The sequence below is a fragment of the Scylla paramamosain genome, chromosome 22 (assembly GCF_035594125.1).
Source record: "Scylla paramamosain isolate STU-SP2022 chromosome 22, ASM3559412v1, whole genome shotgun sequence".
Classification (NCBI taxonomy): domain Eukaryota; kingdom Metazoa; phylum Arthropoda; class Malacostraca; order Decapoda; family Portunidae; genus Scylla; species Scylla paramamosain.
Genome location: NC_087172.1, coordinates 8,835,035 through 8,860,901, shown reverse-complemented (window position 1 = coordinate 8,860,901; position 25,867 = coordinate 8,835,035). Strand labels below are relative to the sequence as shown.

The window sequence follows — 25,867 nt, the reverse complement described above, 5'->3', positions numbered from 1 at the left end:
CTTCCTATGACTTGAACTCTTTCAAGAAAGAGGTTCAAAGACACTTATCCTCTGTTTTTTTTTAACAATTTTATCTTACTTCTTATGGGAACTGGCAGTAACTGGGTCTTTTCTTCTTTCTTTCTAATAACAATTTTTTTTTTTGGCCTTGACCAGTGGCCCTCTTACATAATAAAAATACCACTCTTTTAGACAGGGTGGAATGAAAAGCTTTTTGTCTTATTAACTCCTCTCCTTTAACTGACTGTCTTCAACCTCTTTTTCAAAGTCGTAATGTTGCATCTCTTAGTATGATCTACCTCTATTTTCATGCCAACTGCTCTTCTGATCTTGCCAACTGCATGCATCCCCTCCTCCTGCAGCTTTGCTGCACAAGACTTTCTTCTTTCTCCCACCCCTATTCTGTCCACATCTCCAATGCAAGAGTTAACCAGTATTCCCAATCATTAATTTCTTTCTCAAGTAAACTCTGGAACTTCCTGCCTGCTTCTGTATTTCTACCTTCCTATGACTTGAACTCTTTCAAGAGGGAGGTTTCAAGACACCTATCCTGTAATTTTTTACCACTGCTTTTGACTCTGTTAACCCTTTCTTTCCAGCAATCGTATATATACGATTGCAAAAATGTGTCCGTAGCGACAGCGATCATACCGGTAATCAAGAATTTTTGCGCCTCAATTTTGAGGTCCAAGCGCGGTTTCTCGAGTCAGATGGTGTGAGTGGAAGTGTCTGGCATGTTTCCACATGTAGTGTTGTCACTAGCTCTGGAAATTTAGTGGTAACTAAGCTATTTTCCCTTTCTCCGGGCGACACTTGGCAACCCAAGCGACCCGCCGGGTGGAAAGCACTCGCCGGGTGGAAAGCACCATGATAAGTGTGAAGAGACATCCTGATAAGAGCCAAGGATCTCAGATCATAACTCACCATGGAGCAGGACACAACATATGTATTTAGCAGTGCTTCTGAGTTTGAAGACAGTGACAGTGAATATTTAGAAGAAGAAGCTGAAGAAAGCGAAGACATTAGTGAGGACTCGGAAAATGATTTACAGGATCCACCTCTTTTATCAGAACAGAGAGATGATACCTATCATTCTTTCATGTTAATTTTTTTCATTATCTTCGATTTTATAATAAAATGGTAGAAGGTAACTTGTCAGAGAGAGAGAGAGAAAGAGAGAGAGAATGTTATTTGCCTGAAACTTGATGTGAAAAGGGATGAAATCTCTCTCTCTCTCTCTCTCTCTCATTGGAAGTGTACAATTTCCCCTCCAAGATGAGAGAGAGAGAGAGAGAGAGAGAGAGAGAGAGAGAGAGCGAGAGAGCGAGAGAGTGTGTGTGTGCACGGCGTCATCGCTCTCCGGGCTGTTTCTGGATGATGGATCACACAGCGGGAGGAGGAGGAATCCTTTATAAGGCATAAACTCAACTTTGAGAGGTCACATCGAGCTACAAAGTATATCATTGTATTCAGAATAACAAAGAGAAAATAATTATTAGTATTCAAACAATTTTCTGACAATTTCTAGGTTTACCATTTTTAGCCGTCATACAAAACGGGAAAATAATTTAAGCGTTGGAAGGAAAGGGTTAAGGGACTAGCACCTCAGTGGGAATTTATTTTTATTTATTTTTTATTATTATTTTTTTTTTTCAGTTTTGTTGCCCTTGACTGGTGCCCTTTTTACATAAAAAATTAAATAAAGAAAAAAATAACAGGACTGGACTTTACTGGTGCCCTTAAGGGTTAAGGTCAAGGGACAAACTAGTAAGACTGCCTGGGCATACATTGTGCTTTTAACCTGTGCTACCACTAGAGGCATACATTTAGAACTGGTATCAAATTTAAAAAGTCAAAACTTCCATAACACCTTTAGACAGTGTCTACCACAAGTTATATCAAGTAACAATGCAACAACCTTCATCACTACTGCCAATTACATCAAGAAAATTATGTAAGGCCCTCAGATAAACAATTATTTAACCTCAATCAACTGTGAACGGAAATTCATCCCAGCTCGAGCCCCTGGTTTGATGCCATATGGAAGAAGTTAATAGGGACTGAAAAATTGGATTAAGAAAGGTCCTTCACAAGGTTTTTTGTCACTTGATAAACTATACACTCATATTAGAATTAGAATCCATTATAAATAATAGACCCTTAACTTATGTAAATAGTGACATAAATTAAATCAGTGCCATAATTCCTTCACAATTATTAGGAGGTAGAAGATTGAAATCCTTTCCTAATCAACTTTCTTTATAAGAAATATCTGACTCATTCCACCCAAAATTTAACCCTTAAACATGGGTGATCTATTTAGGCATGACCTGGCGGCTTGCTCACAGTAGTGAGCATCTCGTTTTCCTCTCAGATGTTCTGGAGAAATGTGGCAACTAAATTTCTGGGGAGGTGAGTGATTCTCTCTCCCAGGATAGAGGTCTTAGTCATGATTTATGGAGCTATGGAGGAGGTGTCTGGCAGCTCATGTGATGTGCCGGGTGCAACGGGTGCTTTCTTTGTGCTTTTCTGCCATAAATGCCAGAATATGGCTGCTTTGAGATTTTTGTGTGTGTCTGTGTATGTTTGTGTGTGTATTTACCTAGTTCTTTTGTACAGGGCACAACCCAAAGCTCATTTTGTCCTCTCTCCATAACCATATTTATCTAGTTTCTCTTTAAACATGTGTACACTGTTTGTCACAGCCACCTCTTCCTTCAAATCATTCCAGATTTCAGTAGTTCGATACAGGAAGCTGTATTTCTTGATGTCCCTCTAACATCCACTCATCTTTATTTTCTTCTCATGTCCCCTTTTCCATCTCTCTCTCTCTCCTCCATCTGTGGTACCAAGTCATTTCTGTCTATTCTTTCTATATTGTTTACTAATTTGTACATTGCTATCAGGTCTCCTCTTTCTCTTCTCTCTCACAGTGTTGGTAATCCCATCTCTTCAAGTCTTTCTTCATAGCTTAATTCTGATACCATCTCTGTCGCTATCCTCTGTATTCTTTCCAGTTTCCATATATTTTTTTTTCTATGTGGAGCCCAGAACTACTGCTGTATATTCCAATTTAAGTTGTATCATGCTTGTTATAATTTTCTTCATTATTTCTTTATCTAAATAGTTAAACACCACCCTAATGTTTGTTAACAAGCTGTATGTAGAACTGAATGTTCCAGTTATGTGCCTGTCAGGTAATAATGTGTCATGGATCATTACTCTCAAGTTTATTTCCTCATTACTTTCTGTTATTATTTCTCCTTCGATTTTGTAATTCCATTAATTTATTATTTTTTTTTTCCTATTTCTGCATGTGGCATTTTCTGGCATCAAATTCTAGTTTCCATCTTTGACTCCATGCACATATCTTGGCAGTATCCTTTTGTAGCTCCTTGCAGTCATTTTTAGCCTTTATTATTTCACTATTTTTGCATCATCAGCAAAAAGGTTTATATAACTATTTAGATACTTTGTCATATCATTTACAGAAAATTTAAACATAATTTGTGCCAACACCTTGTAGTACCCCACTTGTCACCTTGCACCAACTTGAATTAGTGTCTCTGATTATTGTTCTCATTTCCCTCCCTTGTAAATAATCATCCATCCATCTCAATGTTGCTCCCTTTAATCCTCCTTCATCCTCTAACCTCCATATAAGACTTTTGTGGAGAACTTTATGAAATGCTTTTTTGAGACCCAGGTATACCACCTCAACCCATCCATCCCTCTCTTGCACTCCATCTATTACTCTCATATAAAAGCTCAGTAGATTTGTGACACAGGATTTCCCTTTCCTGAATCCAAATTGCTTTTCTGTAATTATCTTTTCACCTAAATATCATCTATCTTTAATTACTATTTCACAAAGCCTGCTTACAATACTTGTTAGTGACACTGGTCTGTAATTTAATGGTTCCATTTTATTTCTGCCTTTGTATATTGGGACTGTTGGCTCTTTTCCATTTTTCTGATACTTTTTCCTTTTTTCAAGGAGCTGTTGAATGTATCCCAAATGGTCTCCTCCATTTGTTCTCTGCATTCTTTTAATATACATCTATTTACTTGATCTGGTCCCATAGCTTTTCTAACATTCACCTCTTCCAGCAGTTGTTTGGTTACTTGTCTCTACTTCTATCTCCTGTATCATTCTGTGATACCACTTTCAGTGCCACAAAATCAGTTTCCTTTGTAAACACTGACTGAAAACTCTCATTCATTAGTTCACTCATCTCCTCAGTAGTTTCACAAATTATTCCTTCTCATTATAACTTGTTTATGTCATCCCTATATTTAATTTTTCTATTTACATATCTGTAGAAGAGTTTGGGCTTTTCCTTGCATTTTCTTACTATGTCACTTTCAAAATTTCTTTCTTCTTCTCTTATTATACTGTATTTATTCCTTGCCTTTCTGTATTCTTCCCTAGTATTTGTGTTCAGTTTTCTCATCATTTTCCTCCATACCCTGTCCTTTTTCTTTTTTGCTTCTACACACCAGGCATTATACTATTAATGCTTTCCAGTTTTCATTTTATAACTTGGTGCAAACTATTGCACCCTCTCTCTATACTTGCTCAGAAATGTGTCATATTATTCTTGCACTACTTTACCTTCAAGTAGCTCTTTCCAGTTATTTTTTCCATAGAATATTTTAAGCTCTGCATAGTTTGCCTTAGCATAGTTCTGTCTCCTATTTATAAATTGTTCATTCCTGTGAAATATTTTTTCCTCCTGTAGTTTTATTTCTATTGTTACATTATCACTTCTTCCCATTGGATTTAGACAATGTAGCCGCACTGGCTGGGCATCAATTGGCTCTCAGGTGATCTGTTTTACTGATCACACCCATCATCGTAGGGTCGAGGAAAGGCAGTTCTCCCTGACACGTTTATTGATGAGGTAGGCATGACCGTAAGAACTGCGAACAAGTTCTCGGTCTCAATTTCTTACAAAATAACATTATACACTGATATTAAACACTTTCAACATATTACAATATTCATTAACAATACATGCAATTGACTTGGCACTATGACAATCAGTTTTTACTACAAAATTAAAGTATTTACCTCGGTCACCATCCTGCCCGTCTTTGTCTGAGCGTGACTTGGCCTTGAGTGATGCCCGCAGGCGACTAGCAGGTTAACCCCACACTACCAACAAGTGAGCATCGGCTTCGGTGCTTAATATAGCATTAAATACTGATACTTACACATATTACACGTTTTCATGCAAATAGAAAACTATTGAACATTTCACTTATATATGCCGAGGAATAATGACATGAGGTACATTCGCTTTACATACAGTAACATGACTCCCCTAAATTGTGTAACAATTTACCTTAAATTAACATTAGTATGTACCTTAAGACTAGGATTAGCACATAATATGTTTTGTTACACTGGCTGCTTGGTGGGGATGCTCTGGTCTATTATTATGCATTACCTTCTAACAGCAATACTAGACTATGTATTGGCCTCTCTGTGATGGTCCTGTTTGCCTTTATGTGTCTTCCCTGGTTGTCGAGATTACAGTCTGAAACCAGGACCTTAACCTTTCTTACTAGGCCATCATGATCAGGAGATACTTTATCCATTTAGGTTTGACATAATTTGGCACCTCATTATCCCATTCAACTGCATTCTTACATAATTCTTGTAAAATTTGCTTTCCAGTCAGTATGAGAGGTGACACTAGACCTAATGGATCATATATAGAGCTCACTGTTGACAGAATGCCTCTCCTGGTGAGTGGCTTGTCTTTCAGCTTTATTCTAAATTGAAATGTGTCAGATTCTATGCACCACTCAACTCCCAAAGTTCTTTCTATAGGCAGTGTGTCTTCATTCTTACTAAAATCCAAACTTTTAATTCCATCTGCTCTCTCATGAGGAGAAATTGCAGCTAATACAGCTTTGTTGTTTGACAAGAACTTATGAAGGTTAAAACCTCCCTTGTAACATAATTCTTTGCTCTGCTGAATAAGAGTGACAGCTTCATCCATTGTAGCTACTGACTTCAAACCATCATCAACATAAAAGTTGTTTCTTACAAACTTGGCTGCATCAGATCCACACCCGTAGTCATCTGCAGCTTTCTTAAGAGCAAAGTTGGCTACACTTGGAGATGAAGTAGCTCCAAACAGGTGAGCTGTCATCCTGTATTCAGCTATCTCATTATTAAGGTCACCATTTTCCCACCAAAGGAATCTTAACATGTCTCTGTGTTCTGGGTTGACCTTCACTTGATGGTACATTGCTTCTATATCACATACAAGTGCAGTGCTTTCTTGCCTAAACCTACACAACACTCCAATAAGTTTGTTGGTAAGGTCTGGGCCTTGTAACAGGTGACTGTTTAGTGATTGGTTCCTGTAGTTTGCACTACAGTCAAAGACAACTCTCAACTTCTTTGGCTTTCTCGGATGATAGACTCCATGATGTGGAATGTACCAGACCTTACCATCATTCCTAACTAAATCCTTTGTCGGTACAACCTCTGCATAACCCTTTGTAATCATATCATCCATGAACACTTTGTAATCACCTCTGTGTTGATTATCCTTCTCAAGTTTAGCTCTTAACTTCTTGAGTCTCTGCTCTGCTAATAGTTTGTTATTTGGAAGCTTGACGTTATCATCTTTAAGAGGAAGGGGCAACTCATAATGGCCATCCTTCAGCTGATGTACTCCTTCTTTCATCTTACTCATAAACCTTTTATCTTCATATGATAATGGAGTGTCAGCTGACTTTCTATCACTGAAGTCAAGTTCAAACATATCTCTCACTTGAGAAGGATTAATCATCTCTTTGGTTTTAGTAGGAACCACTAAGAAATTAACCCTCTTTTCTTCATTGATTTCTACTTCTTGTGTCACTGTTCTGTAGACTACCACTGTATCCTCCAATGGACTTGAATGGGGTGAGATTTTACCAATGATCCCCCAACCTAGCTCTGTCCTATGAGCATAGGGATGCTTCTTACTATCACCTGCTATTTGCTCTTCTGCCATAATGGCTTCTGCACAATCAAGACCAATGAGGAGTCCTATGTCAACGTTTGGGTCATATTTCATTAGTTTGTCAGAGATTGCCTTTAAATGGGGCCAGTCACAAGCAGTCTCGGGCCTTGGTATCTGACTCCGTCCAGCTGAAATGTTTTCTGTTGAATATGCTGAAGGGATTGATATTTCCACTTCTTCATTATAACCTCTTACTTTAAGTCCATGAATTTTGATAGAATCAGTGATTTGTTTTCCACTTATTGTGTGGATATTGAGTGACACTGATGGTCCACTAACTCCCAATTTATTCAGAGTGCTTTCCTTGATGAATGAAGCATTAGACTGCTCATCCAGCAGGGCATACACTAAAACTTTATTCTCTTCATTACTAACATGATGTAACCATACAGGAACTATCATGGTGTGCATGTCATGTGTCGCTGATTCTGTAACTTTGACCTTATTTGCTACTACTGTGGGTTTATCATCTTTAGGCTGAGTTGCTTGTGCTGGCACCTTTTGGCTCTCAGTTCTTGTCATACCATCATTGTGAAGAGCTGTGGGATGGTATCTCTGACATACTTTACAAACTTTCCTTCTTCTACAATCCTTTCCTTTGTGACCCATTTTTAGACACCCTGTACATAACCATTTTTCTTTAGCAAATTTGTACCTAGTATTACCATCAAGTTTGGCAAATTCTTTGCAATCATCTAAATCATGATCCTTTGTACAGTAGTGACAGAATCGTCCTTTCCTTTCCTGGTCCTTGGTATACTGTTTGTTGGCTTGTACATTTACTTTACTTTGGAATGACCACATTGGTTTTTCCTCAATTGCTTTAGCCATGAAAGTTCTACTCCCTCTATTCTTTGTCATGATGTTTGATTCCCTTGGTTTTCAATTGGTTGCCCTTGTGTGAGTTTTGATCCAGTCATTTACTTCCCTACTTACTGAATTCCAGGAAACAAATGGATTGCTTGCTCCCTTTGCTTCTTTCTGGACAAATTCACATAACATTTCAAAGGGTGGGTGGTGCTCTTCATTGCTACTAGAAGTGTTGTTATTACTGTTAGTATCAAGATATATCATTGCTTGCTTTCTCCAGTCATGAACAATATGTTCAGGGAGTTTTACTAGCACCTTTCTCAGTTCTCTCGGCTCATTCAGAAATGACAAATAAGAAGTGTGTTTCATTGCAGCTAAACAGCACTTCAAAAAATCTGAGAATGCTGTTAATGCTGGACCATAATGCAGAGAGATTGGTAGCCAATTCATTAACTTTTTTGTGTAAGCATCAGCTATGATGCTTTTGTTTCCAAATCTATTCCTAAGAATTTTCTTTGCTTGCACATAGTCAGCATTAGAGTTAAAGTGCATTAACATTTTAATGGCATCCTTTGCCTCACCAGTTGTATACCTGTCTAAGTAGGCAAGTCTCTCTTTACCAATAGAAGTTTTAGACTCTACATAAGTTTCAAAGTTTTTCAACCAACTTGGAAATTCCATGGGTTCTCCATGAAAAGTGTTAGGCTCTATTGGAGGGAGGCTCCACTTGGGATCAGGTATGTTGATTGCAAAGGTTCCCCCAGGATGGGAAAAGGATTGATGATTCTGTCTCACATTATTCACATTATTAGGCATGTTGGCATTATGAGTGTGTCTACGAGAGCTTGGTACAAGACTTTGAGCTGTAGGGTTGAGATTTATTACCTGAGGTTCACTAAATATTTGTCCATGTACTTCATTTTTCATCAATTCATTATCTCTATTGCAAGAAGAAGGTTTCTGTGGGTCATGGAATGTAACATATTTGTGAGGCATGGCATTGTCACTTTGTTGATTTGCAATTGCTTGTGCTTTCATTTCATTTTGTGACTCTATGTATTGTTGAAGATAACTTTGCTTCTCTACACTTTCATCCTTACCTGGAAGCATTTTTACTTCTTCTTCAACTAAGCTAAGAGCATTAAGTTCTACACTAGCAACTGCTAAATCTCTCTCTTTCTTTTTCTTTGAGAACATTGCTTCTGCCTCTGCTTTTGTCTTAGCTAACATAACTTCTGCCTCTGCTAAACTATCATGATATTCCATTTCCTTTCTAAGTCTGGCTACCTTTGCTGCTGCTTCTTGCTTTCTTTGTGCTGATGAACGTGATGAAGTAGATGAGACTCTAGAATGCTTAGACCGTTTGCTAGAACAAATTGATCCTTTGTCATTCTTTAACTCTTTTCTTTTACATTCTATACTTTCTAATATTTCATGGTGAACTCGTTGAATGTGTTCCAGCTCTTCATTTAGCTCCTCTGACTTTTCTAGCTCTAGTTCCACCAGTTTTGTGTATTCCACGTAATACTGATGAAATGCCTCTATTACTTCACTTGACATGGGCTCTAATTCAAAGGGGCTAATTACAATTTTTAGTCCTTTCTTAATTTTGCTGGTAACACTGCTCCATGTACGTTTACAGGACTCTGCTCTTCCCTTGGCTACACTGACTTGATATTCTCTTCCTTTGTCGATCAGCACTCGCTCCCTGACACTAACTTCTTCATTACAAGTTTGATCCTTGTCCACTTGCTCACCCACACCTTCCCTAAGGCCATCTACGGCATTAATTTCCTCAGTATCAGACATATCTAACAAGTTAATTGTGTCAATACTGAGACACTGAAAGAGCAATTAAAATTACCACTCTAATACTAGCTAATTGTGGGTAATTTTCACTTAGGCAACTCAATTCAGTGCACATACATACTATTATACTTTCTTGCCTGTGACCATGGGTTCTACAAAATGGTGGCGAGGCACAGTGGGTAGAAGGGAGTGGTTGTCGTCAAGGGTAGAGCTGACCCCAGAGCCTCAGAGGTCAACCTATAGGCTTACGTCAGCGTCCCCTCGTCCTGTGACTCACTCTTGCTACGGTTTCACATGGAGTCGAGTTCTTACTGTAGCCGCACCGGCTGGGCATCAATTGGCTCTCAGGTGATCTGTTTTACTGATCACACCCATCATCGTAGGGTCGAGGAAAGGCAGTTCTCCCTGACACGTTTATTGATGAGGTAGGCATGACCGTAAGAACTGTGAACAAGTTCTCGGTCTCAATTTCTTACAAAATAACATTATACACTGATATTAAACACTTTCAACATATTACAGTATTCATTAACAATACATGCAATTGACTTGGCACTATGACAATCAGTTTTTACTACAAAATTAAAGTATTTACCTCGGTCACCATCCTGCCCGTCTTTGTCTGAGCGTGACTTGGCCGTGAGTGATGCCCGCAGGCGACTAGCAGGTTAACCCCACACTACCAACAAGTGAGCATCGGCTTCGGTGCTTAATATAGCATTAAATACTGATACTTACACATATTACACGTTTTCATGCAAATAGAAAACTATTGAATATTTCACTTATATATGCCGAGGAATAATGACATGAGGTACATACGCTTTACATACAGTAACAGACAATGTATACTTGGTTTACTTTCTGGGGTTTTTGTAAACACTAAGTCCAACTGTGATGGTTCTTCTCTGCATCTTGTAGGCTCATTCACCCACTGTCTCATTGTATTCACCATCGTGGTATGCATAAGTTTTTCAAAACTCCATGACCCGACATTTTCTTTTACTTCCATCTTCTACCAACAGCATTTTCTTACTTTTTCCTTGTCATTTCCTCTATGCTATTTCTTGTTTTTTGGTTATGTAATTTTATATCTATTGCTTTGCAATGCATTATCTTTTGGTGGTATGTATGTCACAATAACTTTCCTTTTTTTCACTTCTTTTGATATTAATCACAACACTCAAAGTTTCCATCTATATGTGTGTGTGTGTGTGTGTGTGTATTTACCTAGTTGTGGTTTATGGGAGGGGAGTAATCTAATAGTATCCCGTCTCTATATCTATCTAGTTTAGTCTTAAAAAGCACGGACAGTTTCGGCATTTACTCGTACATTCATTTAACCACTTATTTTGCCTTATTTCCACATCCTCTTACACTTGCCTTCATTTCCTGATTTCCTTTCTGAACAGATTCTACTTTTCCTTTATTTGTTTCTTTAAACAGTCATTTTCCACCTTTAACTTCTCATTTTTATCTTCCATCTCAATCAACTTTTCTGTACCTTTTTCCTTACCTGTTTCCAATGTTTTTATTCTCTCCTGTTTCCTTACCTGTTTCCAATGTTTTTATTCTCTCCAATAACTTGTCCATCATTTCTTCCATATGCAAAATTTTTCTACACTGCAGTCTATAATTTAGTTCTCTTTCTTCTCCAGTAACACCTTCAAATAAACCTCTTTCTCTTGGGGTGCTGCTTTCCGCCATATTTGCCCAAAATGTAAACAAACCATGCCAAACTTTCCTAGACAGGATAACTATACTCACGGTACTGTTTCTCCCTTCTTTATTTACCACCTAGGTATTCCTGTCTTCATAACATATCTTGTTCCACCTTGAGTGATTTGTGTTATTCCTTCCTTCTATATGCAGAGCACTAGAAAACATGTTATGTCAGCTTCACCACCACCGTGTGTATATTTACCTAGTTGTGTTTTACAGGAAAAGAGCTATGCTTGTGCTGTCCTGTCTCCATATCTATAAGTATCCAGCTTAACTTTAAATTCATGAATATTTTTTGCTTGTACCACTGTTTCATCTAAGTTGTTCCATCTTTCTATACTTCTATTTGGGAAACCATATTTCTTGACATCACTTCTACTTGCTATTTTCTTCAATTTCACTCCATGTCCTCTTGTATCTCTTGAGTCCCACACAAATAAATCTTTGTCAACTTGATCCTTACCCTTTAAAGCTTTGTATATAGCAATCAGGTCTCCTTTTCCTCTTCTCTCTTGTAATGTTTAAGGGTTAAAGGAAAGAATTAATTATATAAATATGTTACTAAATGATTTGTGGGAAAGGTGGGTTGCAGAATATCTTTTGTCACTGAGAGAGTCTCATAAGTGCATAATTGTCAAGGAAGGCATAACATGGCCACAAGCCAGGGATGTTGTCCTCAATCATAATTATGGGCTGTGGTCCAGGTTGAAACTTGGTAAAACTACCATCCTATATGAGGAAAGGGATGGGTTAGTCAGGGTAATGGATGTAAAAACCTTCTCTAGTACAACTACTAACCCTGTTGCCAAAGTGTATTCACTGGAACAGAGTCTGGCAGATTTAATGTCCCCTGCTGATAATGTCCAGTTGCAGGTGGTCTGTTTGTAACCAACAATCCCAGCAACAACCCCAATTTGCCCCCCAGATTTATGGAAAACCAAAAATAAGATCTGTCAAATCTAATATCAAGTTTTCCCATGTACATGTTGTGTTATATTTTTTTTTTGGTGGCAGGAGTATGTCAGAACTATTGTTCCTACAGGGAAGTTAATGGTGATGGAAATTAGTTTAATTAAAGCATAACAATCCACTATGATGAATGGATGAAACAATGAGGATCCTGGTTGAAAGGATTCACCGTCCCAGAGCAAACCAGTATCAATCTGCTTGGTGTGCGGGGAGAGTTTGACTCCACCCAGGGCTTAGTGCACATCAACACTCCTTCTCAACCCACTCCCATCCTTGGCAGATATTCTACACCAAACTCTAGCTTAGTGCTTGTCCAGTCTCAGGTACTGATAGGTATTTGGGTCATTGTGTGTCTGTCCCACTAAAGGTAATTATTATAACCTGGCTCTAGCCTTTTTATGCCATTTAGCCACATAATCAGATATTTTTTTTTGTTGCCAGAGGAATTAGGTGAGAGGTATACAGAACTGGTAAATTTAGTCTGAGAGTGACTCTGTAGTTGTAGCTAGATGGTGGAAAATTCAGAAGATTCAAGAGTGTGGGCACAAGAGCAGGTAAAGTTGTTGCACACATAGACACAACATTCAGCTTTGGATTGAAAATGAGGATAGAGAAAGTAGGAGGGAACAGAAAAGAGGTTACTGTCAGTCGCCTCAGATGCCTGTGTTTCAGCAAGGAAAAGAAGATGAGGTTTAGTAGAGGAGAGATGGTGTTCTACAGACTGAAAATTGGATTTAAGGCTGCAAATGTTGCAGAAGTTAATGAAGAAAAATTTGAATGGAGTGTCAAGACAATGTCAAGAAGAGCAGAGAAATCTGGGGACATTTGTGGTTCCTTCCCCAGACAGGAACTCCAAGGTTGGTGTAGGAGTTGCCATATTTAATTTCAAATTTTGAGTGAAGGGTGTGTGTGTAATTAGATACATGTAGTTTTGTGTGAGGGAAGAAAGTTGCCTTTAGAGGCCAGACTGTGACTGCCCCCTTTTGTTGTGAGAACAAAGGGAAATGTGAGATCACAGCTTGGTTATTGATAAATTCACAGCACCCTCTGATCCAGTCTCAGAGATCTCAATGGGAGTAATTCATGTTTTGAGTTTATTCCTCATCCACTAATGATTGTAAGACTATCTGCTGCCAGGATGGCTGTAGGATAGTTTCATTTGACAGCTGGGCATAACCCTCAAACTTGTGCTGCCATGTATCAGATTCCCTAAGCACTGCTGACCAGACAAGGTACAGAGGAGTCACCATGCTGCTGTGAAATTAAGTCATTTGTACTGAATCACCATCTCATATATCTTGAGATTGACCCTTGACATCAGACTACATATTTCCCTTTGATGTGCCTCATCATGCTCCTGCTGCTGTCTTTCATTGTTCTGCCATCTGCATCTAGTGCGAACAGGGCAGTCAACTTCTCTAACTGCTGTTCTATTATCACAGCATGGATCCCCCCCAAAAAAAATAGATAAATAAATAAAATAAAAAATAAATAAAATAAATAAATAAAATAAAAAAAATACTAAGCAGAATACCATTGCCCACCACACCCACAGTATATTCCATGTTCAGTCACTCAGCAGTTCTACTCAATGTGCCATATTTAGTTCATAGGTATCATGCTGCAGAGGAGGAAGCAGCACTGTAGAACTAGCAAGTGATTTGTATTGATGTGAGGATAACAAAATGCACAGGGAGCTTCGTGTGTAGGAGGCACGCTGACTGTCATAGTTTCCAGTTATCAGGTTACTTCAATTACAATTACGCCACTTGTACAGCCTAGGGAGAGTATGCAGTCATTACCTCAATATTGGTACAGCCACCATTCACACATAAACAAGTTATAGAGATAGTCAATCATTCACTGTTCTCTTTCACCCCTTTACTATCATACAGAGTACCTTCCCAATATCTGCTCTGTATGAGTTTCACACAGTCATAAATTCTTACCATCCCACCTTTAGCACATTGTTTCATAAGTTTCATGCTTTTGTCAAGTATGGGTCACATCTTCTTACCATTGACATCAAAGTAAGAATAAATACTCACACACACTCACATAGAAAAAATATGAAAAGGTATATAGTAAAAATAAATACTCACACACACTCACATAGAAAAAAATATGAAAAGGTATATGAGACATTGAGAAAAACTAGGGCAACAGTTGGAAATGTGTAAGCTTATAAAAGGAAATTCACATTTGGTAGCTTTATTATCTTTATTCAGACCAATGTGACTTTGTATTTAATCTTGCAAGGAATAGGTGGCCAGTTTTGCTTAAGTGACCTGAGCATTCATCTGCCCTCATTTTATGGGAGCAAAAAGTGCTTCCTATATATCCTGATTGGCAAAGAGGGTGAGTAAATTTGTAGATGACAGACAACCTCAGGTCAATCAGCAACTGGTCCTTAAATCTGAAAATATTTTATTTGTAGATTGTTGACAAATACAAGCCAGAATTCAATCCTGGTAAAAAAAAAAATCTCTCTCTCTCTCTCTCTCTCTCTCTCTCTCTCTCTCTCTCTCTCTCTCTCTCTCTCTCTCTCTCTCTCTCTCTCTCTCTCTCTCTCTCTCTCTCTCTATATATATATATATTTTTTTTTTTTCATCTTGAGTGATTCTGCCTTGTTATGGACAGTCAAAATACAACACTTCTTTAGAAACAGTGTGAACAACAGCCTTGTCCAGATACCTTTGATTTTGAAAATTATATAAAATTTTTCAACAACAATTTTTGTTATTAAAAAAATCTTTAGACAAATAAATAAATAAGTAAATAAAAGTAACTCTGTATGGAACCATTCATAAATGAATGTCAGAAAATAAGATCTGTGAACAAGAGTATTGATTGTATTAATTTTAAAGTTTTTTGCTACAATAACTGAAGAAATTAATACCTAACCCAGAAAAACTAGGTTTGTGAAAGATCGCAAATTCTAATTTGCCATCACTCTCTTCAATCAAAATACCCATAAAAGGAAATTTGCCATTGGCTTTTTTTGCATATTAAACATCATATTGGCATATTGTTTTTTCAGGTAGTCAATAAATTTGGTAGCTTGATTATTATTTTTGGAAAAGTACAAAAGCATCATCCATGTATCTACAATACGGGGATGGTCTAAATGCATCAGGACAATTCTGCAGCCCTTTCAATATCCCCAAATGTTCACTGATATTACTAAATTAGTTTTTAAGAAATCTTTTAATTTTTTTTTTTTTTTTTCAATAATGAATTGTACAAACAAGTTGATGGTATAGCCATGCGGTCACCTTTAGGTCCCACCCTTGTACTAGATTTGTACTTCTAGTAGGTGGTAAACCAGGAAAACACAATGGTAAGTGCTGTTATGTTATATTAATATAAATAAACTATACATTATAAATAAATTGAAGCTGCCCAGGAGTTGCGTGTCCTTGCCCGAGGTTGGCAAGATGGCAACTGGTGACCGGGGAGATGGCAGGTGATGAGCACAGTGGCTCAGGTCAGGCCAGGATGTCCAGAAGTGACACATCAGGTCACAGGCAGGTGTGCCGGGATGGTCAAAGGTTGGCTCAAATCCCAGGGGAAGTCGCGCCACGTGGAGGAATGGAATGCAGAGCAGGTGTCCGGCATGTCCACACCAGCACAATGCTCAGCCACCCACCTAGGCATGCCCTTATGTCTATAAAACATGAGATGATGGAAGCACATTGTGACATTTAGTTCATATCATACTGACGTGCCTACCTGTGTAAGACATGTAATGGATGCACTCAGCCAATTGCAAGGCTTATAGAATAGTAACATCAGAACAATGGGTGCACACTGGCGAATTACAACGCTCATGTGGCAATGATGTCAGAAGAGAGCACACAGTGGCCAATCACAAAACTCACACTAGCTGTAATGTCAGCTCAGCAAATCACTGGCCAAGAAAAACACTAGGACATTAGTATAGGCCTAAAATGTAGAGAATATGGCATTTCTATATAAAATAAATTGCAAAAATAGCACTGAACTGTAAAAATATTATAACACTGCACTTAATAACACATATGGACATGATGTGGAGACTGATGGCTGACACAGGCACACAGCTTAAGTCAGTCAATGAGCAGCTTGAAGTGAAGACTGATGACTGAGAAGTTCACTCTTGAAATGACAGGAACACAGCTTAAATCAGTCGATAAGCAGCTTGAAGTCAAACCAGTGACTGAGAAGTTCACTCTTGAAATGACAGGAACACAGCTTAAATCAGTCAATGAGCAACTTGAAGTGAAGATGGGCAACTGAGAAGTTCTTATGACAGAGCAGCAGCAGCATGGAATAGTCAAGTTGCGTCAATGAGGGCTTACAGGAACAGCATCAGTGACAGCTTGAAGTCACATGGGAACGGACTGCAGACTTGGCAAGGAGAAAGCTTGAGAGGCCCTGAAGTGGCTGAAGGCATCATAGACATAGTAGTGTGGCAAACCCAGATGTGATGCAGCTTCTAGTAGCTGGCAAGTGAGCAAGGCATATGAGACAGAACATGAGTAGTGTGGGAGAAGTCAACTCCATCCCACCGCTGCCACCATTTTTGTACTAGATTTGTACTTCTAATAGGTGGTGGGTCAGGAAAACATAATGGTAAATGCTGTTGCATTATATTGATATAAATAAACTGTACAATATAAGTGAAGTGAAGCTACCCAGGAGCCACATGTCCTTGCGTGAGACTGACAGAATGGTGACTGGTGACTGGGGAGATGGAAGATGATGAGCACAGCAGCTCAGGTCAGGCTGGGGTCCACGTGGTCAGGATGGTGACTGGTGACTGGGGAGATGGCAGATGATGAGCACAGCAGCTCAGGTCAGGCTGGGGTCCACGTGGTCAGGCCAAGATGCCCAGAGCTGACATGTCAGGTCACAGGCAGGCGGGCAAGGACAGTCAAAGGCTGCCTCAGGTCCCAGGGGATGTTGTGCCATGTGTGGGAATGGAATGCAGAGCTGAGGTGTGGCATGTCCACACCAGCCTTGCCAACATATCCTTAAGCTTTCATGAACAGATGTGGCTGCAGAATTGTCCTGATGAGTTTAGACTATCCCTGTATCATAGATACAGGGTTGATATTTATGTAATCTTCAAAAATAAGAATTGATCTATCAAATTCCTTGCAACTGAAAAATAAATATTCAGTAGTCATTTCACAATCATGCCTGACAAAAATGCAACTGTTTTCAATGCATAACATTTCTTTTTGTGTATCAGTACTAGCAAGGCTAGTCAAAGTAGTGGTGAAGTATATTAACATGTGATAATTATGTAGTATTTTTTTTTAGGGAATACTCTGTAAATTCTGCTATATTATATATATATATATATATATATATATATATATATATATATATATATATATATATATATATATATATATATATACATATATATAGTAGTGAGATTAAGAATGGTTAATAATAATTATTCTCCTCAGGATCATACTTTGGGAAAACAGGAGGACTTCTGGGCCTCTACAATTATGAGCCCTATGATGACTTCCAGTTCCCAAGTGGAGAATTAACAGATGATGGCACAATGATGGCTGAAAGTTGGGATGTGAGTCCAGTACATTGTGTGTCCACCGGTAATATTGCACGGTTGCCCTCCAAGATTCCAATTGAAGCCTGCACGCAACTTTTCCACAGCAAAGGATCTCCTCTGAAAGGATGCTTTTATGAGGTGAGTGATGAGCAATTTAGAAAATGGCAGGCTGCAAAAGGACTGTTTAGACAAAACAGAAAAATGAATGTCTTTTATTTCAAAATGGGCATTGTACTGATTAATATACGAGTATATATATATATATATATATATATATATATATATATATATATATATATATATATATATATATATATATATATATATATATATAGGAGGGACACTGGCCAAGGACAAAAATCCAATAAAAAAAAGCCCACTGAGATGCCAGTCCCAGAAAAGGGTCCAAAGCAGTAGTCAAAAATTAATGGATAAGTGTCTTGAAACCTCCCTCTTGAAGGAATTCAAGTCATAGGGAGGTGGAAATACAGAAGCAGGCAGGGAGTTCAGAGTTTACCAGAGAAAGGGATGGATGATTGAGGATACTGGTTAACTCTTGCATTAGAGAGGTGGACAGAATATGGGTGAGAGAAAGAAGAAAGTCTTGTGCAGCGAGGCTGCAGGAGGAGGGGAGGCATGCAGTTAGCAAGATCAGAAGAGCAGTTAGCATGAAAATAGCGGTAGAAGACAGCTAAAGATGCAACATTGCGATGATGAGAGAGAGACTGAAGACAATCAGTTAGAGGAGAGGAGTTGATGAGATGAAAAGCTTTTAATTCCACCTTATCTACAACAGCAAAATGAGTGGAACCCCCCAGACAATACTCAATACATGGACAGATAAGGCCCTGAGAAAAACTGGTGGAGATGCTCAGAATGCCTAACATCATTGAAGAAGAGGGGATAGTTGTCTGGAAGGTTGTGTCAAGTTGATAGATGGAGGAATTGAGTTTTTGAGACATTGAACAATACCAAGTTTGCTCTGCCCCAATCAGAAATTTTAGAAAGATCAGAACTCAAGCATTCTGTGGCTTCCCTGCATGAAATGCTTACTTCCTGAAGTGCTGGACATCTATGAAAAGACGTGGAAAAGTCCAGGGTGGTATCATCAGTGTAGGAGTGGATAGGACAAGAAGTTTGGTTTAGAAAGTCATTGATGAATAATAAGAGAGTGGGTGACAGGACAGAACCCTGAGGAACACCACTGTTAATACATTTAGGAGAAGAACAGTGACCATCTACCACAGCAGCAGTAGAACAGTCAGAAAGGAAACTTGAGATGAAGTTACAGAGAGAAGGATAAAAGCCGTAGGAGAGTAGTTTGGAAATCAAAGCTTTGTGCCAGACTCTATCAAAAGCTTTTGATATATCCAAGACAAAAGCAAAAGTTTCACCAAAATCTTTAAAAGAGGATGACTAAGACTCAGTAAGGAAAGTCAGATCACCAGTACATCAGCCTTGACGGAACCCATACTGGCAATCAGATAGAAGGTTGTTTGTTAACCCTTTCCTTCCAGCGCTTAAATTATTTTCCCGTTTTGTATGACGGCTAAAAATGGTAAACCTAGAAATTGTCAGAAAATTGTTTGAATACTAATAATTATTTTCTCTTTGTTATTCTGAATACAATGATATACTTTGTAGCTCGATGTGACCTCTCAAAGTTGAGTTTATGCCTTATAAAGGATTCCTCCTCCTCCCGCTGTGTGATCTGTCATCCAGAAACAGCCCGGAGAGCGATGACGCTGCACGCACACACACTCTCTCTCTCTCTCTCTCTCTCTCTCTCTCTCTCTCTCTCTCTCTCTCTCTCTCTCTCTCTCTCTCTCTCTCTCTCTCTGACAAGTTACCTTCTACCATTTTATTATAAAATCGAAGATAATGAAAAAAATTAACATGAAAGAATGATAGGTATCATCTCTCTGTTCTGATAAAACAGGTAGATCCTGTAAATCATTTTCTGAGTCCTCACTAATGTCTTCGCTTTCTTCAGCTTCTTCTAAATATTCACTGTCACTGTCTTCAAACTCAGAAGCACTGCTAAATACATATGTTATGTCCTGCTCCATGGTGAGTTATGATCTGAGATCCTTGGCTCTTATCAGGATGTCTCTTCACACTTATCATGGTGCTTTCCACCCGGCGAGTGCTTTCCACCCGGCGGGTCACTGGGGTTGCCAAGTGTTGCCCGGAGAAAGGGAAAATAGCTTAGTTACCGCTAAAGTTCCAGAGCTAGTGACAACACTACATGTGGAAACATGCCAGACACTTCCACTCATACCATTTGACTCGAGAAACCACGCTTGGACCTCAAAATTGAGGCGCAAAAATTCTTGATTACTGGTATGATCGCTGTCGCTACGGACGCATTTTTGCAATCGTATATATATACGATTGCTGGAAGGAAAGGGTTAAGTGATAGATGTTTAAGAATCTTCCTGTTGAGGATACATTCAAAAACTTTAGGTAGGCAGGAAATCAAAGCAATAGGACGGTGGTTTGAGGGATTAGAACGGTCACCCCTTTTAGGAACAGACTGAATGTAGGCAAAATTCCAGCAAGAAGGAAAGGTAGATGTTGGCAGACAGAGTTGAAAGAGTTTGACTAGGCAAGGTGCAAGCACGGAGTCACAGTTTCGGAGAACATTAGGAGGGACCCCATCAGGTCCATAAGACTTCTGAGGGTTTAGGCCAACGAGGACATGGAAAACATCATTGCGAAGAATTTTTTAATAGTTCGCATGAAGTAGTCAGAGGGTGGAGGAGAGGGAGGAACAAGCCCTGAATTATCCAAGGTAGAGTTTTTTAGCAAAGGTTTGAGCGGAGAGTTCAGCTTTTGAGATAGATGTGATAGCAGTGGTGCCATCTGGTGGAAATAAAGGAGGGAAAGAAGAAGAAGCAAAGTTATTGAAGATATTTTTGGCTAGATGCCAGAGGTCATGAGGGGAGTTAGATCTCTCTGTTGGTATCGTGGCGTAACGGGTAGCGCTCCTGACTGGGAGGCGGAAGGTCCCATGTTCGATCCCCCAGTAGGTGTTTGTTATTCTGTGGCGAAGCTCCTGCCAAAGATGTATATCGTATGCAGTTCAATCATGTCCACACTATGAAAGTGGTGAAGCTATGTAAATGGTGCAGCTTCTGACAAAAAAAAAAAAAGTATATCGTATGCAGTTCAATCATGTCCACACTGTAAAAGGGGTGAAGCTGCTGCCATGTAAATATATATACCATATATATATATGTAAATATGTATACCATGTATATCAAGACCCCTTCAGCGACTATCACTGTATTGTCTGCTGCCTCTTGATAAATAAACCTGATATTATTATTATTATTATTATTATTATTATTATTATCTTGAAAGATTTTGACACTTTCTATTAATGAAGGAGTTTTTGGCTAGTTGGAGAATAGACTTGGCATGGTTCCAGGCAGAAATATAAAGTACATGAGATTCTGGTGATGAAAGGCTTAGGCACCTTTTGTGGGCCACATCTCTATCATGTATAGCACGAGAACAAGCTGTGTTAAACCAAGGTTTGGAAGGTTTAGGTTGAGAAAAAGAGTGAGGAATGTACGCTTCCATGCCAAAAACTATCACCTTTGTTATGCGCTCGGCACACAGAGACAGTTCTCTGACACAGAAACAGTAGTCATTCCAAGGAAAATCAGCAAAATACCTTCTCAGGTTCCCTGAACTAGCAGAGGCAAAATGGCAGAGGCACCTTTACTTAGGGGGATCCTGAGGAGAGATTGGAGTGATAGGACAAGATACAGATATCAGATTGTGGTTGGAGGAGCCCAACAGAGAAGAGAGGGTGACAGCAAAAGCAGAAGGATTAGAGGTCAGGAAAAGGTCAAGAATGTTGGGTGTATCTCCAAGACGGTCAGGAATACAAGTAGGGTGTTGCACCAATTGCTTTTGGTCGTGGAGGATAGTAAAGTTGAAGGCTAGTTCACCAGGATGGTCAGTGAAGGGAGAGGAAGGCCAAAGCTGGTGGTGAACATTGAAGTCTCAAAGAATAGAGATCTCTGCAAAAGGGAAGAGAGTCAGAATGTGCTCCACTTTGGAAGTTAAGTAGTCAAAGAATTTCTTATAGTCAAAGGAGTTAGGTGAGAGGTATACAGCACAGATAAATTTAATTTGAGAGTGACTCTGTAGTTGTAGCCAGATGGTGGAAAACTCAGAAGATTCAAGAGTGTAGGCACGAGAGCAGGTTAAGTTGTTGTGCACATAAACGCAACATCCAGCTTTGGATTGAAAATAAGGATAGAGAAAGTAGGAGGGAACAGAAAAAGGGCTATTGTCAGTTGCCTCAAGACACCTGAGTTTCACTGAGGAAAAGAAGATGAGGTTTAGTAGAGGAGAGGTGGTGTTCTACAGATTGAAAATTAGATCTTAGACTGCGAATGTTGCAGAAGTTAATGAAGAAAAATTGAAGAGAGTGTCAAGACACTTTGGACATTTCTGATCCCCTCCCCAGATGGGGACTCTGAGGCTGGTGTAGGAGTCGCCATGATAATTTTAAATTTTTGAGTGAAGGGTGTGTGTGTGTGTGTTATTAGGTGCTTGTAGTTTTGTGTGGAGGAAGAGAGTTGTCTTTAGAGGCAGGCTGTGATTGCCCCCTTGTGTTGTGAGACACAAAGGGAAATGTTCAGTGAGATCACAGCTGGGTTTAATGATAAGTTCACAGCACCCCCTGATCCAGTCCTTTAGAACTCATTGTGAGTAATTATTATTTTCAGTATGTGCCCACTGCCTCCTCCTAATAGTTGAAACATGGTAAGATGTTGGCCTCCTTCTTTAGAGATAAAAAAAGATATCTATGTTTCCAACAAAGATTAAGAAAAATTGTATCCTTTTATTTTTTAAGTCAGAAGCAGATGGGAAAGATAAGATGGAATAGAAAAAGTTTGTAAGGTTTAATATAAGGACTTGGAGTGATTATATAGTTATTCCTTGGCACCCACAGTCATCAATATTGAGACCATAGTTTATATCAAGTAGTTCAACAAATTCAAAATTTTAGTATCCATAGATTTCCTTAAGGCGCTGTCACACTAGCACATTTTTGTTAACTTTTTTGTCAACTTTCTGTAAATTGACAATTTGTTGAACATGCCCCATCACACATGCAAAGTTGTTCATCTGCACTTTTGTCAGCAGTAAATAAACGTGGCTCCAGGCTCTCTCTCTCTCTCTCTCTCTCTCTCTCTCTCTCTCTCTCTCTCTCCTCTCTCTCTCTCTCTCTCTCTCTCTCTCTCTCTCTCTCTCTCTCTCTCTCTCTCTCTCTCTCTCTCTCTCTCTCTCTCTCTCTCTTTTTCTCTCTCTCTTTTTCTCTCTCTCTCTCTCTCTCTCTCTCTCTCTCTCTCTCCTCTCTCTCTCTCTCTCTCTCTCTCTCTCTCCTCTCTCTCTCTCTCTCTCTCTCTCTCTCTCTCTCCTCTCTCTCTCTTTTTTCTCTCTCTCTCTCTCTCTCTCTCTCTCTCTCTCTCTCTCTCTCTCTCTCTCTCTCTCTCCTCTCTCTCTCTCTCTCTCTCTCTCTCTCTCTCTCTCTCTCTCTCTCTCTCTCTCTCTCTCTCTCTCTCTAGCTTCCCAAGGCAATACCATTACAACAGAAATGCATAACTGACAACTCATACTGGCAGGCTGCTTGCCTAGCCATCCTGGGACCAAAATTCTCCATGAGTGCCATTGTGCCAATACATAGGCAAGCAGTTTCTGCTCTGGGGCCATAAAGTCATGACATATGTCATAGCTATGGCAGATGAGTATCATAACTTAGAACATCTATCATAAGTTGTATATCATAAGTTATAACATGAGCAAAACCGTCTATCTTAACTTTCTGCTATATGTAACGCTTGCTTGATTTCAAATACTAAAAGACAAAGCAAAAATTGGCATTTACTACTAATTTATAGCTTCTATAAGTATTTCTTTCATTTTTATGTATTGGGATAAGAGACACAAAGGGTAAGATAGAAATTCAATCTTTGAAATACAGTAAATATAATCCTATAGGAGCACTGAATTCAAACATACATTGTGTTCAAATGTTTTGGTAGCAAGGAAGGCTCTCTCAGTTATCCCCAAGGCCATCACAGCTGCATTTTCTCAGTAGCTTTTTCCAGCAGCAAGTTATCTAAGCGTTATGATCACCTTAATTTCAGGGACATGAACAACTACTGGAAGTGAGAACTCATGGAGTAATAGATTATTAAACTGGGCAGTGGGAAACTTGATGACTCAATGGGTTGTTGATAGTGATACCAGATTTAGTGGAAGAGATAAACCATCAAGACTTGATTTAGTGTTTACCAAGGACATGGAAATTATTGAAACTATGCACTATCATAGCCCTCTAGGTAAAAGTGATCATGTGTTGATGGAATTTAATTTGAAAAATGAAAATGTAATCATTGATGGAAATTATAAGGTGAAAAGATTTAAATATAGTAAAGCTGACTTTAAAAAATTTAGAAAATACTACGTTGCTGTAGACTGGAAAGTCTTTGAAGATGCAGAAGATGTTCGGGAAAAATGGGATGAATTTATAAGGATGTATAATTCTGTTGTGGAGAAATTTATACCTGGACGAGGAGCAGGACATAGGAAAGGTAAAGAATGGTTCAATACAAAATGCAAAGAGGCTAGAAATTGTAAGTTAAATGCTTGGAATAGATGGAAGAAGAGGAAAACTGTGAGCAGATGGGAGGAATATAGTGATACTAGAAACAAGTACATTGAGATAATAAGAATGGAGAGAAGAAACTATGAAAAGATACAATAGATAAGTGTATGAATGAACCTGAACTATTCTTTGGACTTATTAATGGAGAGATGAAGAAGAAGGAAGGTGTATCAAGATTGAAAGTTGGAGGAAAATCTGTGAGGATGGATGGAACATTGTGGAGATTATGAACAATAGTTTCAGATTGGTATTTGGTGTGGAAGGGGAGTTTGATGCTGGAAGGGATAAGTTGGTGAGGAATATACTAAATATAGTCCCAGTCAGTTATAAGGAAATACTTAAGATGATGGAAGAACTTGATGTAAATAAAGCTTCTGGTCCAGATGGAGTATCAAACTGGATATTGAAGGAATGTAGAGAACAACTGATGGATAAAATTCAGTCTAGTGGTGACATCAGTATTGCAGTGAAGTACCAAAAGATTGGAAGAGAGGAAATATTACACCAATATTCAAAGAAAGAAATAAGGAAAACCCACTAAATTATAGACCAGTGTCCTTGACTAGTGTTGTAGGAAAACTATGTGAAAGAACATTAAAGAAAGGATGGAAAGAGATAAAGTTTTGGTAAATTGTCAGTTTGGATTTAGGAGGGGAAGATCATGCTCCATGAACTTATTGTCCCTTTATTCAAGGGTAGTAAATTTTGTGCAGGAGAGAGACAGATCAGTGGATGGTGTCTACTTAGACTTGAAGAAAGTGTTTAACAAAGTACTACACCAAAGATTACTGTGGGAAATAAAAGATTATGGAAAAATTGGAGGAAGACTGCTTGAGTGGATGAAGGATTATCTGGATGATAGAGGGATGAGAACTGTAATGCAAGATCAAAATTCATCTTAGCTGAAAGTAACTAGAGGTGTCCCACAGGTGTCACTATTTGGACTGATAATGTTTGTAATATATGTAAATGACATAAATGAAGAAATAGATAGTTATATGATCTTATTTGTGAATGATGCTAAGCTGATGAGAAGGGTAGAAAATGTAAATGACTGTAAGGTACTGCAAGATGATTTAAATAAGATAAATAGATGGAGTAAATCTTGGCAAATGGAATTCAATTTAAGTAAATGTAAAGTAATGGAGTTTGGTAAGAGTAAAAAAAAAGAATACAGTCATTATGAGATGGATGGTGTGAAGTTAAAGAAATCAAGAGAAGTGGATTTGGGAGTAACAGTTCCTGAAAATTTTACTCTGGACAGACATT

At 38.7% G+C, this 25,867-nt stretch overlaps 1 protein-coding gene across 2 annotated transcripts in view; it reads left to right on the top strand.

The window, feature by feature from the left end:
• LOC135111515 (uncharacterized) overlaps window positions 1-25,867 on the top strand; it is a 716,663-nt gene that overhangs the window by 557,343 nt on the left and 133,453 nt on the right. For both annotated transcript variants that reach the window (XM_064024883.1, XM_064024882.1), the window contains exon 73: window positions 17,798-18,042. In XM_064024883.1, the coding sequence (XP_063880953.1) occupies window positions 17,798-18,042 (245 nt within the window). The remainder of the gene's footprint in view (window positions 1-17,797; window positions 18,043-25,867) is intronic.